Source organism: Micrasema longulum, unplaced genomic scaffold, assembly GCF_059751315.1.
Source record: "Micrasema longulum isolate JH-2025_06_02 unplaced genomic scaffold, ASM5975131v1 h1tg000261l, whole genome shotgun sequence".
Classification (NCBI taxonomy): domain Eukaryota; kingdom Metazoa; phylum Arthropoda; class Insecta; order Trichoptera; family Brachycentridae; genus Micrasema; species Micrasema longulum.
The window spans coordinates 636,005-654,978 of NW_028277465.1; the positions used below are offsets into that span (position 1 = coordinate 636,005).

The 18,974-nt window shown below is 32.6% G+C and overlaps 1 protein-coding gene across 2 annotated transcripts in view; it reads right to left on the reverse strand.

The window, feature by feature from the left end:
- The window catches only part of LOC148283099 (G protein-activated inward rectifier potassium channel 3-like), a 36,119-nt gene extending 34,821 nt beyond the window's left edge, over positions 1 to 1,298 (reverse strand). For both annotated transcript variants that reach the window (XM_088224039.1, XM_088224051.1), the window contains exon 1: positions 880 to 1,298. In XM_088224039.1, coding sequence (XP_088080165.1) covers positions 880 to 1,157 — 278 coding nt within the window. In that variant the 5' untranslated portion in view covers positions 1,158 to 1,298. The remainder of the gene's footprint in view (positions 1 to 879) is intronic.
- Positions 1,299 to 18,974: the final 17,676 nt, after the last annotated feature.

Here is an 18,974-nt window from a genome sequence, read left to right on the forward strand (position 1 = left end):
TGAAATGAACAAAGATACTAAAAGTTCAGTCAAGAATACAATATATTTAAGAAAGAAGTGAAAAGTTACATTTAGGATTCTTCTTTTACGTAACACTGATTAAAAACATCGTTTATATTTTTTTTGTAATTTATATTTGTTATCCTAAAAATGTTATTAATTAAAATAAAATAAACTATCGTAAGACGTCACTCCCCATAGTGTACACAAGAATTATTTATTTCTTTTATGTAATGAGAAACGTTAATGTAAATATATGTATTTAATTAATGTAAAAAAATTGTATTTAGTTGTAATATTGTATTTTTTTTTGTTAATAATAAAAATTAAAAAAATTGACCCTTTTAACCTACTCTCCAAAATTAATCTTAATATCCCCTTTCGCGTGACAAGTAATAAGTAATTATCCCATCTGCCAGTCTGTAGCACTAACTATGCACAACACTCTTTCCTCTATCGTTCTTGATCAAACTATAATGCTTTTTTTATCTATTGATATATTTAACATACGCCTTAATTTATTCAGAAATAAATTAAGACTCATTATTTCTGGCTGCGATACGCTCCCACTTACTATTCAATTATGTTCACGCTTACACACACCTGAACACTTACTCCCACACAAATACACACATCTACACTTACTCTCATACAAATACACACAAACACACCCTTTTGTTGTACCACAATTGAATATATGTGATTTTTATTTTAGAAACTTCGCTGGTCTGTCTTAAAACCGTATTTTTTCAATGTTATTATATCGTTTTTGACTGTTTGCTTCTGTAAAATAAATACATAATAAATATGAAAAATTCAGATTTTTTTTCTAAATCTATGAAAAATCTATGAAAATAAAATTGAATGAACATAGTTAACCTGCAGCTATCTTGTCTTGAATACATTCCATGTCCTATGGAACTGCTGGCAGTAGCGCTTCGATGGAGACTGTGCGCGCTGACCCTCAGCCTCGAATCTTTCTGCCCCATCCCTCCTTGAACAGTTATGAAGGGCGACTCGACACCCGATGTCTCATGAGCATCACTGGACTCGGCTTCCTCCTCAATAGTCCCAGGTCGGAAGAAGAGCTTCTGCGGTGCCAGCTTGCTCAGTTCTTCGCCCGACTCGGATGATGGTTTCGCTTTTGATGAAGGCATTTTGATCCAATCAATTTGCCGACACTTGAAACGTTTTGATCACTGAACTTTTATGAACGCACATTTTTTATGTCACTTCGGATGCATTGCATCATTGTTTTTAGAGTTGCACTTATTAATTTTCTTTTGGAAGTTTGTGATTTGTACTGAAGAAGGAACATGAAAAATTAAAAGAATAGACCCTAGAACAAATTTGATCGAGATCTCTTTAGGCTATTGGTGGTATAGATTCATCACTACGATTTTTTAAATTTTGTTATTTTAAGAATTCCCGCAGAAACATCGGAGTTACACCGCCCGCAATGTCACGAGTTCAGGTTGTTGAGTGTTTTTGTCATTTTAAAGTTTTGAACCCAGTAAAAAATATTTGTACTTGATAAATGTCAAAACACGCTGAACGTCGAAAAACATGGCTACAACGGAAACCGAAAATCTGTTGCCGGTTGCCACAACAACATAACAACAATATGATTAAATATTTATTGTAAACACGTGGTCATATGAACCTGAGATGTTGCAAAGTAGTTAATTTTTATACAAAACAATTTTTACCATTTTTTAAATTAATTTTAGTCAAACTTCGCCTTACAATTAAATGCTCTACTTTTTACCATGTTAGAAAACATTTTTAATATCATATTTTCCATGGAACTGAAATTCGCGTTGATTAGATTTTTAATAGACGAGAGTAAAATATCTTTACTAAATGTTAATAAATATTTGTATATAACCACTTACCGACTTTTCTATGTCCACCGGTTTCGAGACGTACCCGTCTCGAAGTCAGGACACCAATTAAACCAACATGCAATACCCACTATACACCTTCACCTTAGTTGTTGCACAAAAATATTAAACCAACACGACATGCATTTTAATAAGCACATGCACTGATTAGGACAAACATGCATTGCTTAATGCCCAAACATGCACTCCTAATCAGTGCATGTGCTTATCAAAATGCATGTCGTGTTGGTTTTATATTTTTGTGCAACAACTATAATGAAGGTGTATAGTGGGCATTGCGTGTTGGTTTAATTGGTGTCCCGACGAAGAGACGGGTACGTCTCGAAACAGGTAGACATAGAAAAGTCGGTCAGTAGTTACATACAAATATTTAATAACATTTAGTAAAATGTTTGACCACAAAGTTAATGCTTTAAATATTAATAATAAAATATCGTTGTATTTTATGCACCACTTAATTTTAGTGTTAAAGAATGAGATGTCTAAAAGATAATAATTTTTCCCTATTTAATCAACACATCCTTAAAAATAATCACTTATTTAACATTGATAAATAAATATAACAACGATAAGGAAAAAACTAAACTACTGATTGTTGTAATAACTTGAATTTGACTTACTCATAAATATATTGTCATAAATAACCCAATTTTTAAAACCCTTGAAACCTGCCTTTTTATATGCCACCGAAAAAATATCGACTCAATTGAACTTTTGAAATTTTTCTACTTTTATTTTTTTTAAATACCTAGTAAAAATACGATACTATTTAAAAAAATATTTTTTTATAAAAAACAATACGATAGTCCGCCTCGTAGTCCAATGATCAGCAGAGCCGTCTTAGGCCAGGCAGGGACCCTCGGGCACATAGAGGTTGAGACCTTTAGGAAGGGGTGCTTTTAGAATTTCGAGGCCCCTAATAGATAGCCCTGATGATCAGCTCGTTTGCCTATCATCAGTTTACACCAAGGCATAGATTTTTCCCAGTTCCAATAAATGTTATTTTTACGGTCTGATCTATCTACAAAGACATTAAAACATACATTGTCCATATACACCTCTTAAAACCGTTATTTATTAATATGTTTTTTAAGATTTAAATTGAAGAAAACCAAATTTTTTTGATGCAATTAATGTTTTTCCAACAGAGACTCAAATTGGTATATAATCTGTATTGGATGAAATTGGAGATGTGATTGATTGTCAGCGATTTATACTAATCAACAGCTTAAAAGAGTTCTCAGATGAAATTGGCTGATTGCAGTATTAATTTGCTGTATATTCTAAGTTAGACTTGACTCATCTGTAATATCAATTAAGTGGCATGATCCTGAACTCGCGAGGTCGCTGGCCTGACATGATTACCTCTGGCTCAGTCTTACTCCGACACGCGAGTTATTTAACAGCTTTTAACCGGCAGCGCCTTAAGCGTGTTTGAAACCGCCAAATCCCTAAATGATCAAACTTTTCTTCAAGCCCGTTTTACATGGATCAGAAAAACGAACGAGAAGTTTGTTCAAAACCTTTTATAATTAGAATTAAAATGAAAACGCTTTGTTTTTACCAGAAATTATTTACTTTATTACCGACTGGTTTCAGAGCAACACGCGCTTCATTATCAATATGAAATCAGATATCTCGGAAATACAAGTTCGTTAGAACAGAGATCCAAATAAAATGAAATTTAACCTTAAATTTGTATGAAACTAAGCGGTCATTTAAAATTTGTATTTTGTGAATCATATTTTTTTTGTTTAAAACTTATGTACAAGTACTTGGTGGGATTATTGCCATACGTATACTATTTTTTTTCAATATGCAATCAATATATTATTTAATAAATATAAATATTTTTTTACACAACAGGCCAGAAGGTCCAACTGCAGTGGTAAATTATAGCTCAGAACACCAAGGCTTGAGTTTTTTTTGTGTCCTCAACGGGAATCAAACACGGAGTCTTCCGTGAGTGAGTCAAGCGTCTTAGCTATTAGACCACGGAGGCCGCCTCCGTGTTATGTATTTAAAATGAATAGTTTGTTATATTATGTTCTTCCTGATATATATATTTTTAACAGTATTTTAATTTAATTTTAAATTTGTAACTTATATAAGTATTAAAAAAAAAAAAGTTTTTTTCGTTGTTTTTTTAAAAAGAAACAACAGGTAAATTTAATTATGGATGTTTAATTTTACTATGTATTTAATATTTCTATTGTGGAAAATATATATCGACTCTGGAAAGAAAAAAGTTACCAAGCGACATGTAGCAACTTTACAGAATTAAAGTTTTTTTTTTAATCAGTAAAGAATCTAGTATTTTTAATTTTTATTTAAATTATCTAGAAATCATCTGGAATGCATAGTTCTCTTCGATACTCCGGAACAGAGTTGTGGAGTGATTTATATATAAGCCAACAGAGTTTGTATTCCACCCTCTGTGGAAAACGTAGCCAGTGTAATTCCCGAACTAGTGGAGTGATATGCCTGTACTTAGGATTCCGAAAATAAGTCTCGCTGCGGCAGTTAATACAGACTGTAGGCGAGTCATTTTGTTTATTGGTAGACCTGTAGCTTAATCACAAATAACTATCGGCGTGCTAATAAGCGACGTGATAACGATTTCTCACCATGGTTGTTTATCGTATTCGCGATCACAATGAAACATCCGTAAACACCTAATATTAAATGTCAAGATATTTACGTTTCGCCACGTATAATCCTGTTGCGCAATCACATATTTGAATTTCACCGGTGTAAATATGGAAAATATTTTAAAACTGCTATTTTTATTTATTTATTATTTATCATGCTATTTATTGCATTTAGCCGGCGGCGGCGGTTGGCCAGCCAAATGTCAAGAAAAGCAGTCACCATAGATATTGTAATTTAATTTTTACTTTTTTGTATCAGATACTCCTCATTTTTTTGCAAATGCAATATATTGTATTATTTTTTATAGTAAACGCCGATTTTTCGCGAATGAACTGTATTGATTTACGAGGAAAACCAAAAAACAAACCCACACTGGCGTTGACTTAGAGATTACACACGCGTTTGCTTTTGACTGCGATAACTTAAGCATGTTCATTATTGTTTATTGTGATGTTTATTGTATGGTGAACATTTAATGATTTTTTAAATAACAAAGTTTTTTGCTTGTGAGTTTTATTGGCTAAAATCCTTAAAAGGGTAGTCAAATTTTTACATGTTGATGCAAAAGAGTGACAGATCCAAAATTCCAACTTATCTCAATGTTTTTAATAAGCTATAGTAACTCAAAAAACTATAGAATAATGTACGAAAATCAGTACGTTTTATTATCAGTTAACATACGTTGTGTCTGTTTTTTTCAAGTTTAAAAATGTACACCAAAAGTAAAACAAAATTGTAAATCATTCGAAAGAAAATTTTCTGCTCTAAAAGATTCTGTTTGCTTTTTCTTACACATATTATTTTATTTGATTACGAGCCTTAAAATTGAATGTCGTAGACGAAAGTGAGCATTTTCAACAACTGTTTTTGTACGCGTTCAATCGAGGGAATTAAGCTGCTTGCGATATTTACGCAGTGTACGTTGAAGACGCTATGAATTATTGACTAATTTGTTGGAAAATAATGAAGGAAAATACATTATTGACTTATATGTAGTTTTTTTGTTGTTGTGTCAAACAGACATAACTTATGTAAACACCCAAAATTTTTTGTTGATAAATTTCCACAAACTTTTTGCTAACTAGATATGCCCCCTCTTTATGCAAGGTTCTCAATTGGGGAATAATTAAACGATTGAGCAATCAGACGACAGGACGATTTCAAACGTAAAGTTCTTCGCATGTTTAAGACCTCAATTAGTGATGCGCCTAATTGATTGATGAAAAAATTGTTTTAATTTATAATCGGTTTTGAACCGAATAAAAGTTCGGAATTGAAAACGCATTTTTCTATAACATTCTGGGCAGAATAACGCCTCTTAGCCTGAAGCTAAGCAAATCTCAGTGGTGATGTCATTATTCTATGCGGAAGATTAAAGTGGATGAATCTGTCTGACTAACAAAAAATGTTTTTGTTTGATGTACCTACATTACATACATACGTATCTATATTATAGCATGTCAAAGACGTAGCACATAATTTGATCTAATAATGTTATTTTAATTATCATCATTGTTACAGGGGGGTAAGGTGAACAGTCTTAAGCTTCAAATGCCAGTCCAAGGACAATTAAATATTTCAGTGGAAGAAGGGCACACATTTGCATATTCTTATGTGTGCTCTAATAATAATAATAATAAACATAAATCTCATTTGTAAATAATTTAACAAGTGCGTTTTAACTTAAAGTCTGAATTTTGATACGGTATGAATAAACCTTTGCCTAATTTACTACTGTTTTATTAAATTTTATTCAAATTGATAACGGTTTATCATTTTTTTTAAATTATTTTTCATTATGTATTTATTTAATTTCCTTTTGAATTATTAATTATAAAAATTTATTCTAAAACTAATTAATTTTTATAATTAATAATAATTATAAGAATATTAATTATAAAGATAGGAAGACCAACAAAAAAGATTGAAAAAAATTTAAGTCGATAATATTTGTGATAAAATTATCAGATTCTAAAAAACATATATTAACGCCATAAGCCATCCCTAGTTAGGCAGTTTAGATGTATCATCGGCAAAAACCAAAAAATATGTATGTATGTATGTATGTAAAAAACACATTAAAAAACAAATATTTTATGGTGACCTTCCTAGGAATCGAACCAGGGAACTCAAACATGGTAGGCGAACGCTCCAACCACTACACTAAGAGGGAGATTTTTCTCCACTCGGTTTCCCTTTTCAGAATTTTGACCTGAGAGCAGCCATCGAGTCGAAAACACTCATCCAGGATTCTGATTTTATAACTGAGCTGTATTTTTTTAACCGACCTGGACAAGGAGTTCTTTAAACTTTAGTTGATCTTTAATTTACTACATTTAAAGAACATTAAAAATCATAAAATAATAGATATGTACCTCAGTTAGTGCGTGCGTCGCATTGTTATCATTTTAACCAATATAATATTTTTTATATAAAAATATGAAAGTCCATTCATTATTTTGATATCGATGTACTCGTATGTAGAATAGCGGGTAACTCATTTTATGTACGTACGAGTATAATATTATTACCTTCAGAATCATACTAAATTGGCAACTTTTTTTTTTTTTTACAATTTCCCGCTCAGCTATGCCAAAAGGAAGATAAGAAGCAGGACCGCTCAACTTTGGGATGACCGTTATTTGAATGAAACTACCGGACAAATTATTAAAATGTTTTTCCCTATAATTTGCCATACCTTTGATTTCAAGAGAATGCAGAAAGCTGATTTTGAGCTAACCCAAATTATCACGGGTCACGATGGGTTCATGAGCTACCTGCATCGCTTCAAGATTTCCGAGATCGACCGCTGCCCATGTGATGACGTAACACCCCAAAATGTCCTCCACCTGATTCATTGCCCCCCTTTCAGCTTTCAGAGTAAACAGCTGGAGGCGCGATGCAGAACTATGCGACATCGGATTGGTGATACTTAATAATAACTCACACGAGAGGTAGTATCTTACATGGTCAAGTTGGTGCAGGACATTGGTAAAATAAACCAAAGTAGAACTCAAAATGCCGAACAGTATTCTAGTGGAACATAAGGCCCGTCGATGATTGTCAACAGGCCGGCTTCTCCTGAAGAGTTTTAAGTGGTTTCCTCTTCACTAGAGCAAATGCTGGAGAAGTTCCTAATTGGCCTACTATAGAATATCCCTCCTGATCCCAATACTTAAAAGAAGAAAAATCCACTTTTATGAATTATAAACCTTGTACGGAATAAGCGAGTTAAAAAATAAATAGAATTCCCATATATATATATATAAATATATATAAATATTTAGATATATATTTTAAAAGCCACTCTATCACAGTAGCAGCCGCTCGGTGTGGAATAATTTACCCTCTTATGTCAGAGACGCCTTTTCATTATGCACATTTTAATCATGGGTTATTTTAGAACTTCACATTTATAAATTACATATTCTTTCATTTACCTGCTGATTGATTTCACTGTTATAATTATTTTAATTTAGTTTTTTCGTATGTGTCACCATTATAGTGCAGTAGTTGCTAGTTGCCACCTGGGGCCTGATCACAATGGAAAATTAGCTGAGTTATATTCAACTGTCTATTAAGTACAGCGAATTAGCTGCAGGTAAATGAGTGTATTTGTGTGAAAATTTTAAGTATTTATGTTCGTCGGTAACCTGTAATTAAACACGTTTTTTTTTTTCATTCGGACAATTTACTTTATTGACCATTTTAATACGGGCAGGCCCTGGTGATGGAAAATAATTATTTTTTAGACTTTATTCTTTATTTTCCCTGAAATAGTTTTTTTTTTCAATTCTTATTAACCCTAATCATATATTATAACGACTTTACAACGCTCTTGCTAATTATAACATCATTTGCTACCGTGTATAAAGTCCAGGGTTTGATTTAGTATCTCCAAGTAACCTTAGTTTTCTGGATCGCAATAACAATTTGCTTAACAAAAAGTTCAATTTGTCACAATCTGAAGATACTATGTTATATTACAAGTATTATACTAAATTATGTAATAAAATACAACTTTTAACGGAGGGTCATTACACACGAGCGTTTTTATCCGAAGTGTTAAATCCGACTCTAGAGGAAGTAAATTAATGCACTTGGAACTTTGGAATAATTTTAATCCAGGGCGGGTCAGTATGTGTAATGTTAAATGGGATTTTACTAGGGTGCATCATATATCTTTTTGATTTAATTACTGATTCATTTTTATAAGATGTTCACTGACTACTAAGACATTTGAAATATATACATGTTTTGTATGTGTGGTTGGTTATTTTGATATTCCGGCCCGCAACTGGAAGGTTGCGCATGCCTGATCTGAATCAATATTATACTTTTCGAGACGTCAGCAAGAAATAAATACATGGCACATCACCCTACCCATACCCGCGCCAGATAGTGCTTAGGGCACTGCATTAGTAAACCAAATGCAGCGTATCTCGATCACCTATCAATCTTGAAAAACAGCAGAAAAACCACTTTCAGAGTCAATATTTCATTTCGACGTTGCCAGAAATAGAACCGGGACCTCAACAATGGCGGGCGAATGCGCTAAGCTCGATTGCCAACTTATCTGCATTTGATTTAACTTTTCAAAATTTGTAACTAAGAGTAGCAGTGTCAAAAACAGTCGTACAGATTTCCGGTTATATGTCACACACAGAACTGTATCTTTAATCCGCCCAGACACAAAAAATCCATGACAACGTGGCACAACAATCCCCAAACTATAATTAGTAACAAAAATAGCCTTTTTGCGTCTAGATTTTGTCTCACAATAACTGTTTCTCATTCTGCTAACGATGTCCGACTGATGAGTTAATAGTTCACGAAGAATAATGAAAGTGGATGATTAGTATTTCGCCCACGTGTGGAGACTGACTAGTTTACGCACTGTGGGGTACAATACTTGGCATCTGTTTGGAATTATCCTTCACTTTCTCTGTAATATCACTTTATATTATAGCTATTCATAATAAGAAGATTGCATTCATAATAAAAAGATTACTACGTGATACAGATTAAAGCAACAGATTATTAAATTACAATACCGTGCTATTTTAACCCATTTGGTACAAATGCAATGTTTTTGTCGGGACTTATCACTATTTATCAAATCAATCTCAGATTTTTTACAATACCGAAATATTGTTTGACATCCTCGTTTTGCGAATTAAAATTTGACTAACCCAATAGGGAAATATGACTTTTAAAAAAAGTTTTTAAAGTAATAAAGGTCTATGAAATACCGTTCAGTAAAAAAGTTTTTTTTTTGTTACTTATTAGTATGGATGTAAAATTAGGTAATTTTCCCAAAAGGCGCGGTAAAATACCGTAATTTACGGTATTTTACGGTAATTTTCGGTAAGAAACGAATTTGATGTACTAATTTTTATTTTTCAAAGATGTTTCAAATACGAGTAACTTTGTTTTAAAACACTTTACATGACTTCGAGAACCAGGTTTAGATCCATCGGGTGGTTCTTCAGGGACCTTCAGGGACGTAATTATACACAAAAAACTGATTTAAAGCACCGTTTTTTCAAAATCGCAGCATAAGCGGTGGTTAAGGTTTTACTAAGGACCCTATGTCCACCGATCTTGTTAAGTTTTAAAACATAATAACCTTTTTTATAAAAAAAAGTGAAAAAAGTACACACTGAATGACCTTGAACGTCCCATACTTATAATAAATCTCGACAACCACCCGATAGATCTAAACCTGGTTTTCGCAGTCATGTAAAGTGTCCTTAAACTAAGCAACTTGTATTTGAAATATCTTTGAAAAAAAAAATTAATACGTCAAATTTGTTTCTTACCAAATATTACCGTAAAATACCGAAAAATACCGTATTTTATCAAAATCTGGTAAAATTCCCGTAAAATACCGGGGTAATTTTACCGCCTTTCATCTCTACTTATTAGTGGCATAAAAAATATTTTTTAGATTTGTAATTTTAAATTCCCGTTAAAAGCGGCACTCAATCACATTGGCAACGCCCCGGATACGTTACGATTCTTGTTTATTTGTTCCTGACCATTTAAAATTGTTTAGAACATCGTCACGAATCTTGACGTCACAACTACCAAGACATGTCGCGTTTTTCTAGTGACATATTAAAAAAAAAGTTATTTATTTATTTACTCTAATATATAATACAAATACGTCGTTTACGAGAAAATGTTTAATCAATATAATTACCTTTTTATTTATGGATGTAACCACTCCACTGGCGCGGAGGCACGTTCCGGAGTGTCAGTGTATTATATATATGAATACATTTCTCCACAATATTCATATTGATTTTGAAAATACAATTAGTTATTCTAAATCCATTAAATATATTTTTATCGGTATTAGTAGCATGTGATATTTCCCTTTTATTGAGCCTTACTTGTAAACTCGGCTTAAAGTTACGCCTAAGTATAGTGGTACAATTTGGATGGAAATACCGTCCTTATTCTACCACTATAATAAGGGTGGTATTTCCATCCGAATTATACCACTTAACTTACGTGTAACTTTACGCCAAGTTTATGAGTAAGGCCCTTTATGTTTAATCAATTTTCGTATTACACAAGCTCTTTTCTTTGCATTTATCTTCCTACATAAAAACATTATTTTTTGTTGAAAATGAACCCTCCTCTACCTAATTTGCACTGAGTGTCAAAAATCATGATCATCAATTCCTTATATCCACTTAGTGGTGCATAGGGTGCTGAATTGGTACTCCAATCTATCTATGATTATATCATACAGCTACGGAATTATTATTTTTTCCTTGCGGCGTCGGATAATTTTTCTACAATTTGAATAGGTACTGATATTTTTAATAATCTAAAAACAAGACGTTTCGCGCCCTATGGGATAAACAGCACGTATTACGTTTTTGCACCATACTTGTACGCAATGTACGTTAGAAGCTTACGTATGACGGATGACGTGACGGTGACCCGTTTAGCATGTGCTCGATTTTAAACCCGAAAATCATGAATGAAAACTTATATGAATATAACCGTAAAAATCCACTCCAAATATTTAATACATTTTTTAAGTTACTCCTGATTTGTGAAATAACAACAGTTTTATCGCTTACAGCAGTCATGGGCAACATTTTTCTAGTCTGGGCCAGATAGCCAATTTTACTTCAAGTTGCGGGCCGGAATATCAAAATAACGCACATACTTAGTTACAATAATTATACGCCAGAATCGAAATCGCTCGGATCAAAAACGCTGGAGTGAAGGTGACATTAGTTAAAAGTTTTATATTGTTACTTTTGAATATGGCATGGTATCGTTTGAAGATAATAATAAAGGATAATTGTTATTAAGAACAATTTTCGTGAAAAATCATAAAATGATCACACACATTCGATGTTTTGAGTTAATGAAAGAATTTTAGTATGATCAAAACTTCACATTTCCACGGGCCGGATACTTATACCCGTATGCAGGGACAAAATTTAATGTGAGGAAAGTACATTCTAATTTCAAATGCAGAGAATAACCCGAAGGTGAAGACAATAGAATGTGCTTTCCTTACCTTAAGGTTTATCTCTGCATACGGGTATTAGTACTGTCATCTTTATATTATCCTTTTTATTTTTCCATTGAAAGTTAAAAATTATTTGTTTTTTAAATTTGAAATTCAAACCCTTACGGTTACATTTATTTAGTAAAATTATTTATATTTTTTAAGCTATATTCAATTGTTAACGATAGTATTTTTAACATCTTTTGTAAAGGTTGTCTGAGTCTTTTGTTTTTTTTTTTTTTGGTATTTTATATTTGTCCGTGTTTACTACAATTTAATATTATGTAGTTCTTTGTTTACAATCATAGAACATCGGTGGCTATTTTGTAAAGAAATTTTAAGGATTCTTGTAGAAAAATTTCAGTTGCGTTTAATTGTTCAGATTGTTTGAAGGGTTTAGTTGCTTTTAGATAACGGGCTAAGGATGAAAAAATATTTTTTATAGGTATCTGTTTATTTCTTTTACAAATTATTTTGTTCTTTTTTTTCTTATTGCTTTATACTTTATTTTAGTTATTGTGTAGCTGGTGGTGTATTGCACTATCCGCCTAATCAAGCTGGAAAAAATAATTATTATTAAACGTCCCACGCGCCAGATTCTTGAGTCGGGTTGTGGTCCTGTGGCTAGGGTCTCGGACTCACGAATCAAAGGTCCGTGGTTCGAATCTCACTCTACCCGAACTTGATTCTCATTTTTAATAGTGAGTTATTTACAACCCGTTGAAAATGGCCCTCAAAATGAAATATTTGGGTAAATCGGCATATTATATACCTAGAATATCACGGCATTAAAAATTTATGATGAATTAAATTTTACAGTAAAAGTCGGTCTACAAGACTGAAATATAATTGAAAAAACATTTAAACAGGTGAATTTTGTAATTGTCACACGTCATACGAGTACATGTGCTCTTTCCTCTCCTCCATTTGGAGTATCTAAATAAATATCCTGCTCTGTTATTGATATAAAATGTGAATTATAATAATTATCATTTTCAGATGTCGGAATTACTTTGCCAAATAAAACATGAGGAATTAATGTATTATATGTATACAGCCGTCTTGTATTCCATTCAACTCAAGTTCCGGAACTTAACTTGTAGTCAGTAAATGTGAAGCAGTGTAAAAAAGCGCGACATGCAACTTTGAATTCGCAATAAACTGGCGTAGATGGTTAGTTTTTTTTACTCTACTACGCATTTTGCTCGTCAATGTTAACGCGACAACGCTCATTTTTTTAAATATAAAAATTGGAAAATTGTTTTCAGGCGTTGCCTAGTAGGTGAATTGGTTCAGCCGGATGAATCTCACCCACATGCTAAAGGTTTTAGCACTTTAACATTACAGAAGTCAACAAATCTTTTACTTTACAAGGGTTGAGGAAATGTGGATGTTTAAACATAGACAGAATGTTAAATGTTACACAGTGTGTAAAGTGGCTACTTAAACCGGCCAAAGACGGGTCGTAAGCCCTGCAAATGCCTAGACTTCCATATTTCCTTTTCAGAATATTTTCCCTTTATGTTGCAACAAATTTAGTTATACTTTTTATTGATTCCTTTTTACTTTTTTCTAACCAACCAATGAAATAAAAAGGGGTTTTATATTTACTGCCTAAAATGTACTAATGCAAGAAAAAATATTAAGATACGCCGCGGTTGGTATATAAATGCAGTGTCCCATGCACCGTTCGATGGGAAAATTTAATTATAAATTAATGAAATATTTTTAGTATTTTGGATGTTTGTAGCACTTACTTTGTTGTTCATTGTTATATTTCAAAGGAATAAATAATATTACTATGTTTTATGAACCACTTTCAAAAAATATATTTTCAAAAGTGGTTCATAAAACAAAGTAATTTTATTTATTCCTGAAAATATTTTTAGGCCTGAGCGGTGCAGTGGCAAGATTTCAAATATACATATCTGATTATTCCGAATCAATTTATTTAATTGCCTCTTATCAATTAATAGGCCTTAAGTAATCAAACGTTTATCAACCAATCGCTACCACAAACTCATTTAGGAAACGCTTAATTTTACACTTCCGGCATTCGATTAACTTTCAAGACAGTTTCACGAAATTTTTATCACAACTCATTTTCATTGTTTCAACGAAAAACGTATTAAAAAAAATTACCAGCTAATCCAGCTCTAGTTTGGCTATGATGTCACGAGTCTACATAATTAACACAAGACATGATAATGCTATATTTCTCGTATTTAAAAAAATAACTATGACGTATTTTGCTATAACAGGCATAAGTTATATGATTATATTTATACATTATGGTTAACTGTTCATTAACTTTTTGGGCGTAAGTATAGCCTGTGAGCTCGCCAATACATGACAGATGACATTAAACATAACCATAGAAAAACATAGCAGTTGAGCTCTCAGAAGTAAAGCAACGTGAATGCAGCAATGCTTGAACTACATGTCAATAATATTCTAATAATAAATAATATTATTTGGCCATACGGAACTTTAAAGCACACCTTGGTTTAATTACTAATAGTATTTTATCGGTTAGGTAGGTGTATTTAAAAAAAAATGTTGCGTACCTGAAAAAAGCACAAATAATTATGTTTTTGTAAATGATGTCAGTAGCGACACTCAGAGAGTGGCTTTGTGACGTTTTGACATTTTTTATAAGAAATTCATGGCGTAGCCGAAATACTGTTATAAAAACGAGGATGTTTTGTTGATTGACGTTAGCAGGCGCTACCCAGGGGCGACTTTGTGACGTGATAAATTATTTTAAAAATGAGATTCATGGCGTAGCCGAAATATTGTAATTAAAACGAGGATGTTTTTGTTGATTGACGTTAGCAGGCGCTACCCAGGGGCGACTTTGTGACGTGAGAAATTATTTTTAAAAAAGAGATTCATGGCGTAGCCGAAATATTGTAATTAAAACGAGGATGTTTTTGTTGATTGACGTTAGCAGGTGCTACCCAGGGGCGACTTCATGACGTGATGAAATTATTAATTTAAATATTTTTTTTCATTTTACTTAGCGTAGCCGAGATAAGAAATTGCGTGGTGTTTCGAAATTTAACCGTGTAGGTAGCCGCCTAGTTACAATATTATTTTTGTATTTGTATAATTCCTGTTTTATAATGTTTATGTATTTATCGCTATAAGAATTAAACTAAAGATATTTTTTACTTTTCATCGCTATCCGTTTTTTAAATTATGTTTATAACACTCAATAATACTTATTTTTCAAGTATTCAATGTTATTTTTGCATTTTAATTAATATTGTTAATATAAAGCGTATTTTTATTTTTCGAATTTACTAGACTGTTTTTATTACAAAAAATAAAAATGCATATTTCTCTATGTATTCTTCTGTTATAAACAATCTATTAAAATAATACACATCAAATTTCCATTGTCTGTTGATTTGATTTGCAATCTTCTTTTGTTTTCGATGGTTAAAACTATAGGAAATTCAAAGACAATAAAATTTTTACTGTCATATATTGTATGGCGAGCTCACACGCTATACATAGCCCACTTTTTGTTTTAATTCAATGTATTTCAAAATATCTCGTCTTTTGCTTGATGGAATACTACCTTACAACACCCTTTGCAGAGGGATTTTTTAGCAGTCTTTTAAGAGCTAGAGGCTTGTCAGCCGGTGGAAAATAGAGGGTATCGTCTATCCGTATGAAAGGAAATTATTAACCTACACCTTAACACCAAGAACAATAGACGAGGCCGATGGCAAGGGGCCAGAGGGGCAAATGCCAGGGGACCGGGTCTTTAAGGCGCCCGGGCCCGAACCAAGAAAACACATTTTTATTATAAAATAAATAAAACAACTTTGTTTTTAACCACTATTTTTTTTTTCCACCGACCGGTTTCAAAGCAAACAAGCTTCTTCGTCAAGGTTTACGTTACTAATGAATTAATTCCTATTTAATTTTTATCATGTTAACTAAATACTACACGTGGACCCAATAAATCAAGTCTTTTTTTCTTACAAGGGTGGTAATTTGATATCAATATTTTCGAAGCTAGACAGGAGAGGAGTTTTTTTATAATTTAAAAATAACTTCTTTAATTTTATATAAGCTTCGTACCACAAGGTATCTTTGTATTTTTCAAACTATTCAGCTAACTGAAAGGATATCGTTAGCTCGACTGAAACGTTGTACTAGCCTTCTTTCAAGCGGTATTGTAATCAAAATAATATGATAAAAGTACAATCTTTTTGATTCAGTGTTTAAATTAGTCCGCTAGCTCAGTCAAGATCGCTTCCAATGCCCCCAAACTTTATTTCATAATCATTCGTAATTCCATGTCCGCTCCCTAGTTGGAGCATATTTAAAAAAAAATATATAATTATTTTTTATGTTTCTAATCCTATATTTGTGGTGATATGCTCATATGTCTGTGTCATATAAATGCTCGTCCCATCTCAACACAGGACTTTTATTCCCATGGAGTTGGGACTTATTGTATTAAAATATGTACAATAACCTCAAATATATAAATAAATAATTATGCCATCCACAAAGTGCTTCCATAGATCTTTATCGGCTGCCGACTCCTTTGCGTCTTCCCAAGTCAGGTTCTCGTCCCGAAGTTCTAACATAAACTGCCGACGAACAGTCAGCAGTGGATATCCAGGGCGTCGAGAACCTGATGCCTTGTAAAGTAGGCAAACGTGGTTAAGGCTCTCAGAAGGCATCTGCATTATATGGCCTAGCCAACCGAATTGCCTCCGCTTGACGAAATTTGTCACCGGAGTTTGCTGCGTCCGTTCTCTTATTACTTCATTCCTTATAAAGTAAAACCACCGCACACCCAAGATTCTTCTGAGACACATAATCTCAAAACTCAGAATATTGCTGTTTTGGGCCATAGTGAGGTGCCACGATTCACATCCGTAGAGGAGAATAGGTGTTATGCAGGCCTTATAAAGGCGGCATTTGGTTTTCACTGAGTCCGATCTCCAGACAGCCTTCATACTGTTGAATGTGGCGCCTGCTACTCCTAAACGCATTCTTAGTTTGTTTTTAAAGCTGTCTTTTTTTGTATTTTTTTGTCTTTAGCTGTCTTTTTGAAACCTTACTTACCACACAAATAATTTATTGCAACTTAGCCATTAGTCTGTGTATATTCGTTTCGTTGTATAATAATCATTCGTGTTCTTGTTAATTTTAACATTATAGTTCTAAGTGTAAACTAATTTATTGGTGTACGCTTTTATACTTATTACTGTTTTTAAAATATTGTATTTTTTTCCATAATGTATTTACTGTAAATTTACCAAAATAAAATAAATAAATAATAAACGGTAAATAAATAACGTGTAACAAAGTTTCTAACTAGAACAAGTTTTCCCATTCCACTAACTCATGAAACGTGAACAAAATTTACAGTACAGTAGAATTTCAACTATCCGAACTCCGACTATCCGAATCGCTGATTATACGTATCACTTTCAGAATTTCAGGGGAAAAAAAAATGACGGAAACGTACCGCGATTAGCAAAATAATAATTCTGTCTACGCGCGCTATTGTCCTTCCCTCCGCGAATTGTCTTCCCTTCCTCCACTGTTCGTTTTGGTAAGTCAGTCAGCGTGTCGTTGACCTTAATCAATTAAATGAATTAAGGCACTTTTTCTTTTAAAATAGTTTTTCCCCCATTTTTAACATACATATAGAAATGAATTAAAATTGTCACATTTTTTTAACAAAATCTTATTATGCGAATTTTTTATTATCCGAATGAGGTCCGGTCCCAATTAATTCAAATAATTGGAGTACTACTTAACATTGAAAATTCTCGATAAATAGGGGGTAGTGGGTCCCGTACCCTTCAGCTGCCCATTGGCCCAAAATCCTATCACCGGGCCTGCCAATAGGTTATTTTTCGAAAATCGGGAATAACGTTGAAAATACATTGAATATTCAGACGGAATTTTTATGATTCTAATGGTGTCACTATCAATGCATAAAAACAAATGTTTTTTTATAATTTTAGGTTTAAAAAACGAACACACACAAATCGGTTCGCAGTTGGCGTCACGTCATTTTGACGTCACACGTCATGCTTGTCTCGCTTCGTTTGCCCCATGGTGCACGAAACGTCTCATTTTTAGGTAATTAAAAAATCCATATTTGAAACCTTTGTAAAAAAAATATCTAACGCCGCACGGAAAAAAACCGTTTTCATTGTAACTGTTTGCTTCTTTAAAAATAATAATAACAAAAGGTGAAAGGACTCTATTGAGTCCTTTCCCGATCTTTTCTTACAACTGGCAAAAATAAGATCCTTTTATAATATCTGTTTTAATCAATCATTTTTGTTTTCGTCATATTTAGATTCGATTACCGACATTGTTGAATTATTTTTTTTAATTTGTGATTTTCAAAACTCGATAACCCGCCAAATTTCACAGTTTCTGGATTATCAATTGGAGAAAATGAGTTATCATATTGGATTAGCTTTACTAATTATCCGAGATACGCCGATTTATATGATGCGCAACCAGTAAGGGCGAATAAAAGTAAATTTAAAAGAAAAATTGATCGTTTTCGAGCATAAATTAGAATCTCAACTTACTGTAAAACTTCAAATTACCTAAGCCTAAAATACTGCGTATCGGCTGTTTCGCCTTTTACATCAACAACAACAAATCATCATTCCTATTTTGAAATAGAGCAATCTCTTAATCTGTCTTCATTGGAGAGACGTAGAACTGAGATGGACCTTATATGCATTTTCAAAATACTTAATGCTATAAGTGATGTCCCATCTCTGTTGCAATCAATTTCTTTTCATGTTCCCAACCATGTCACCAGAAGTAAAAATTTGCTATTTATTAAATCTTCAAAGATCAACTTTTGTTTTTAT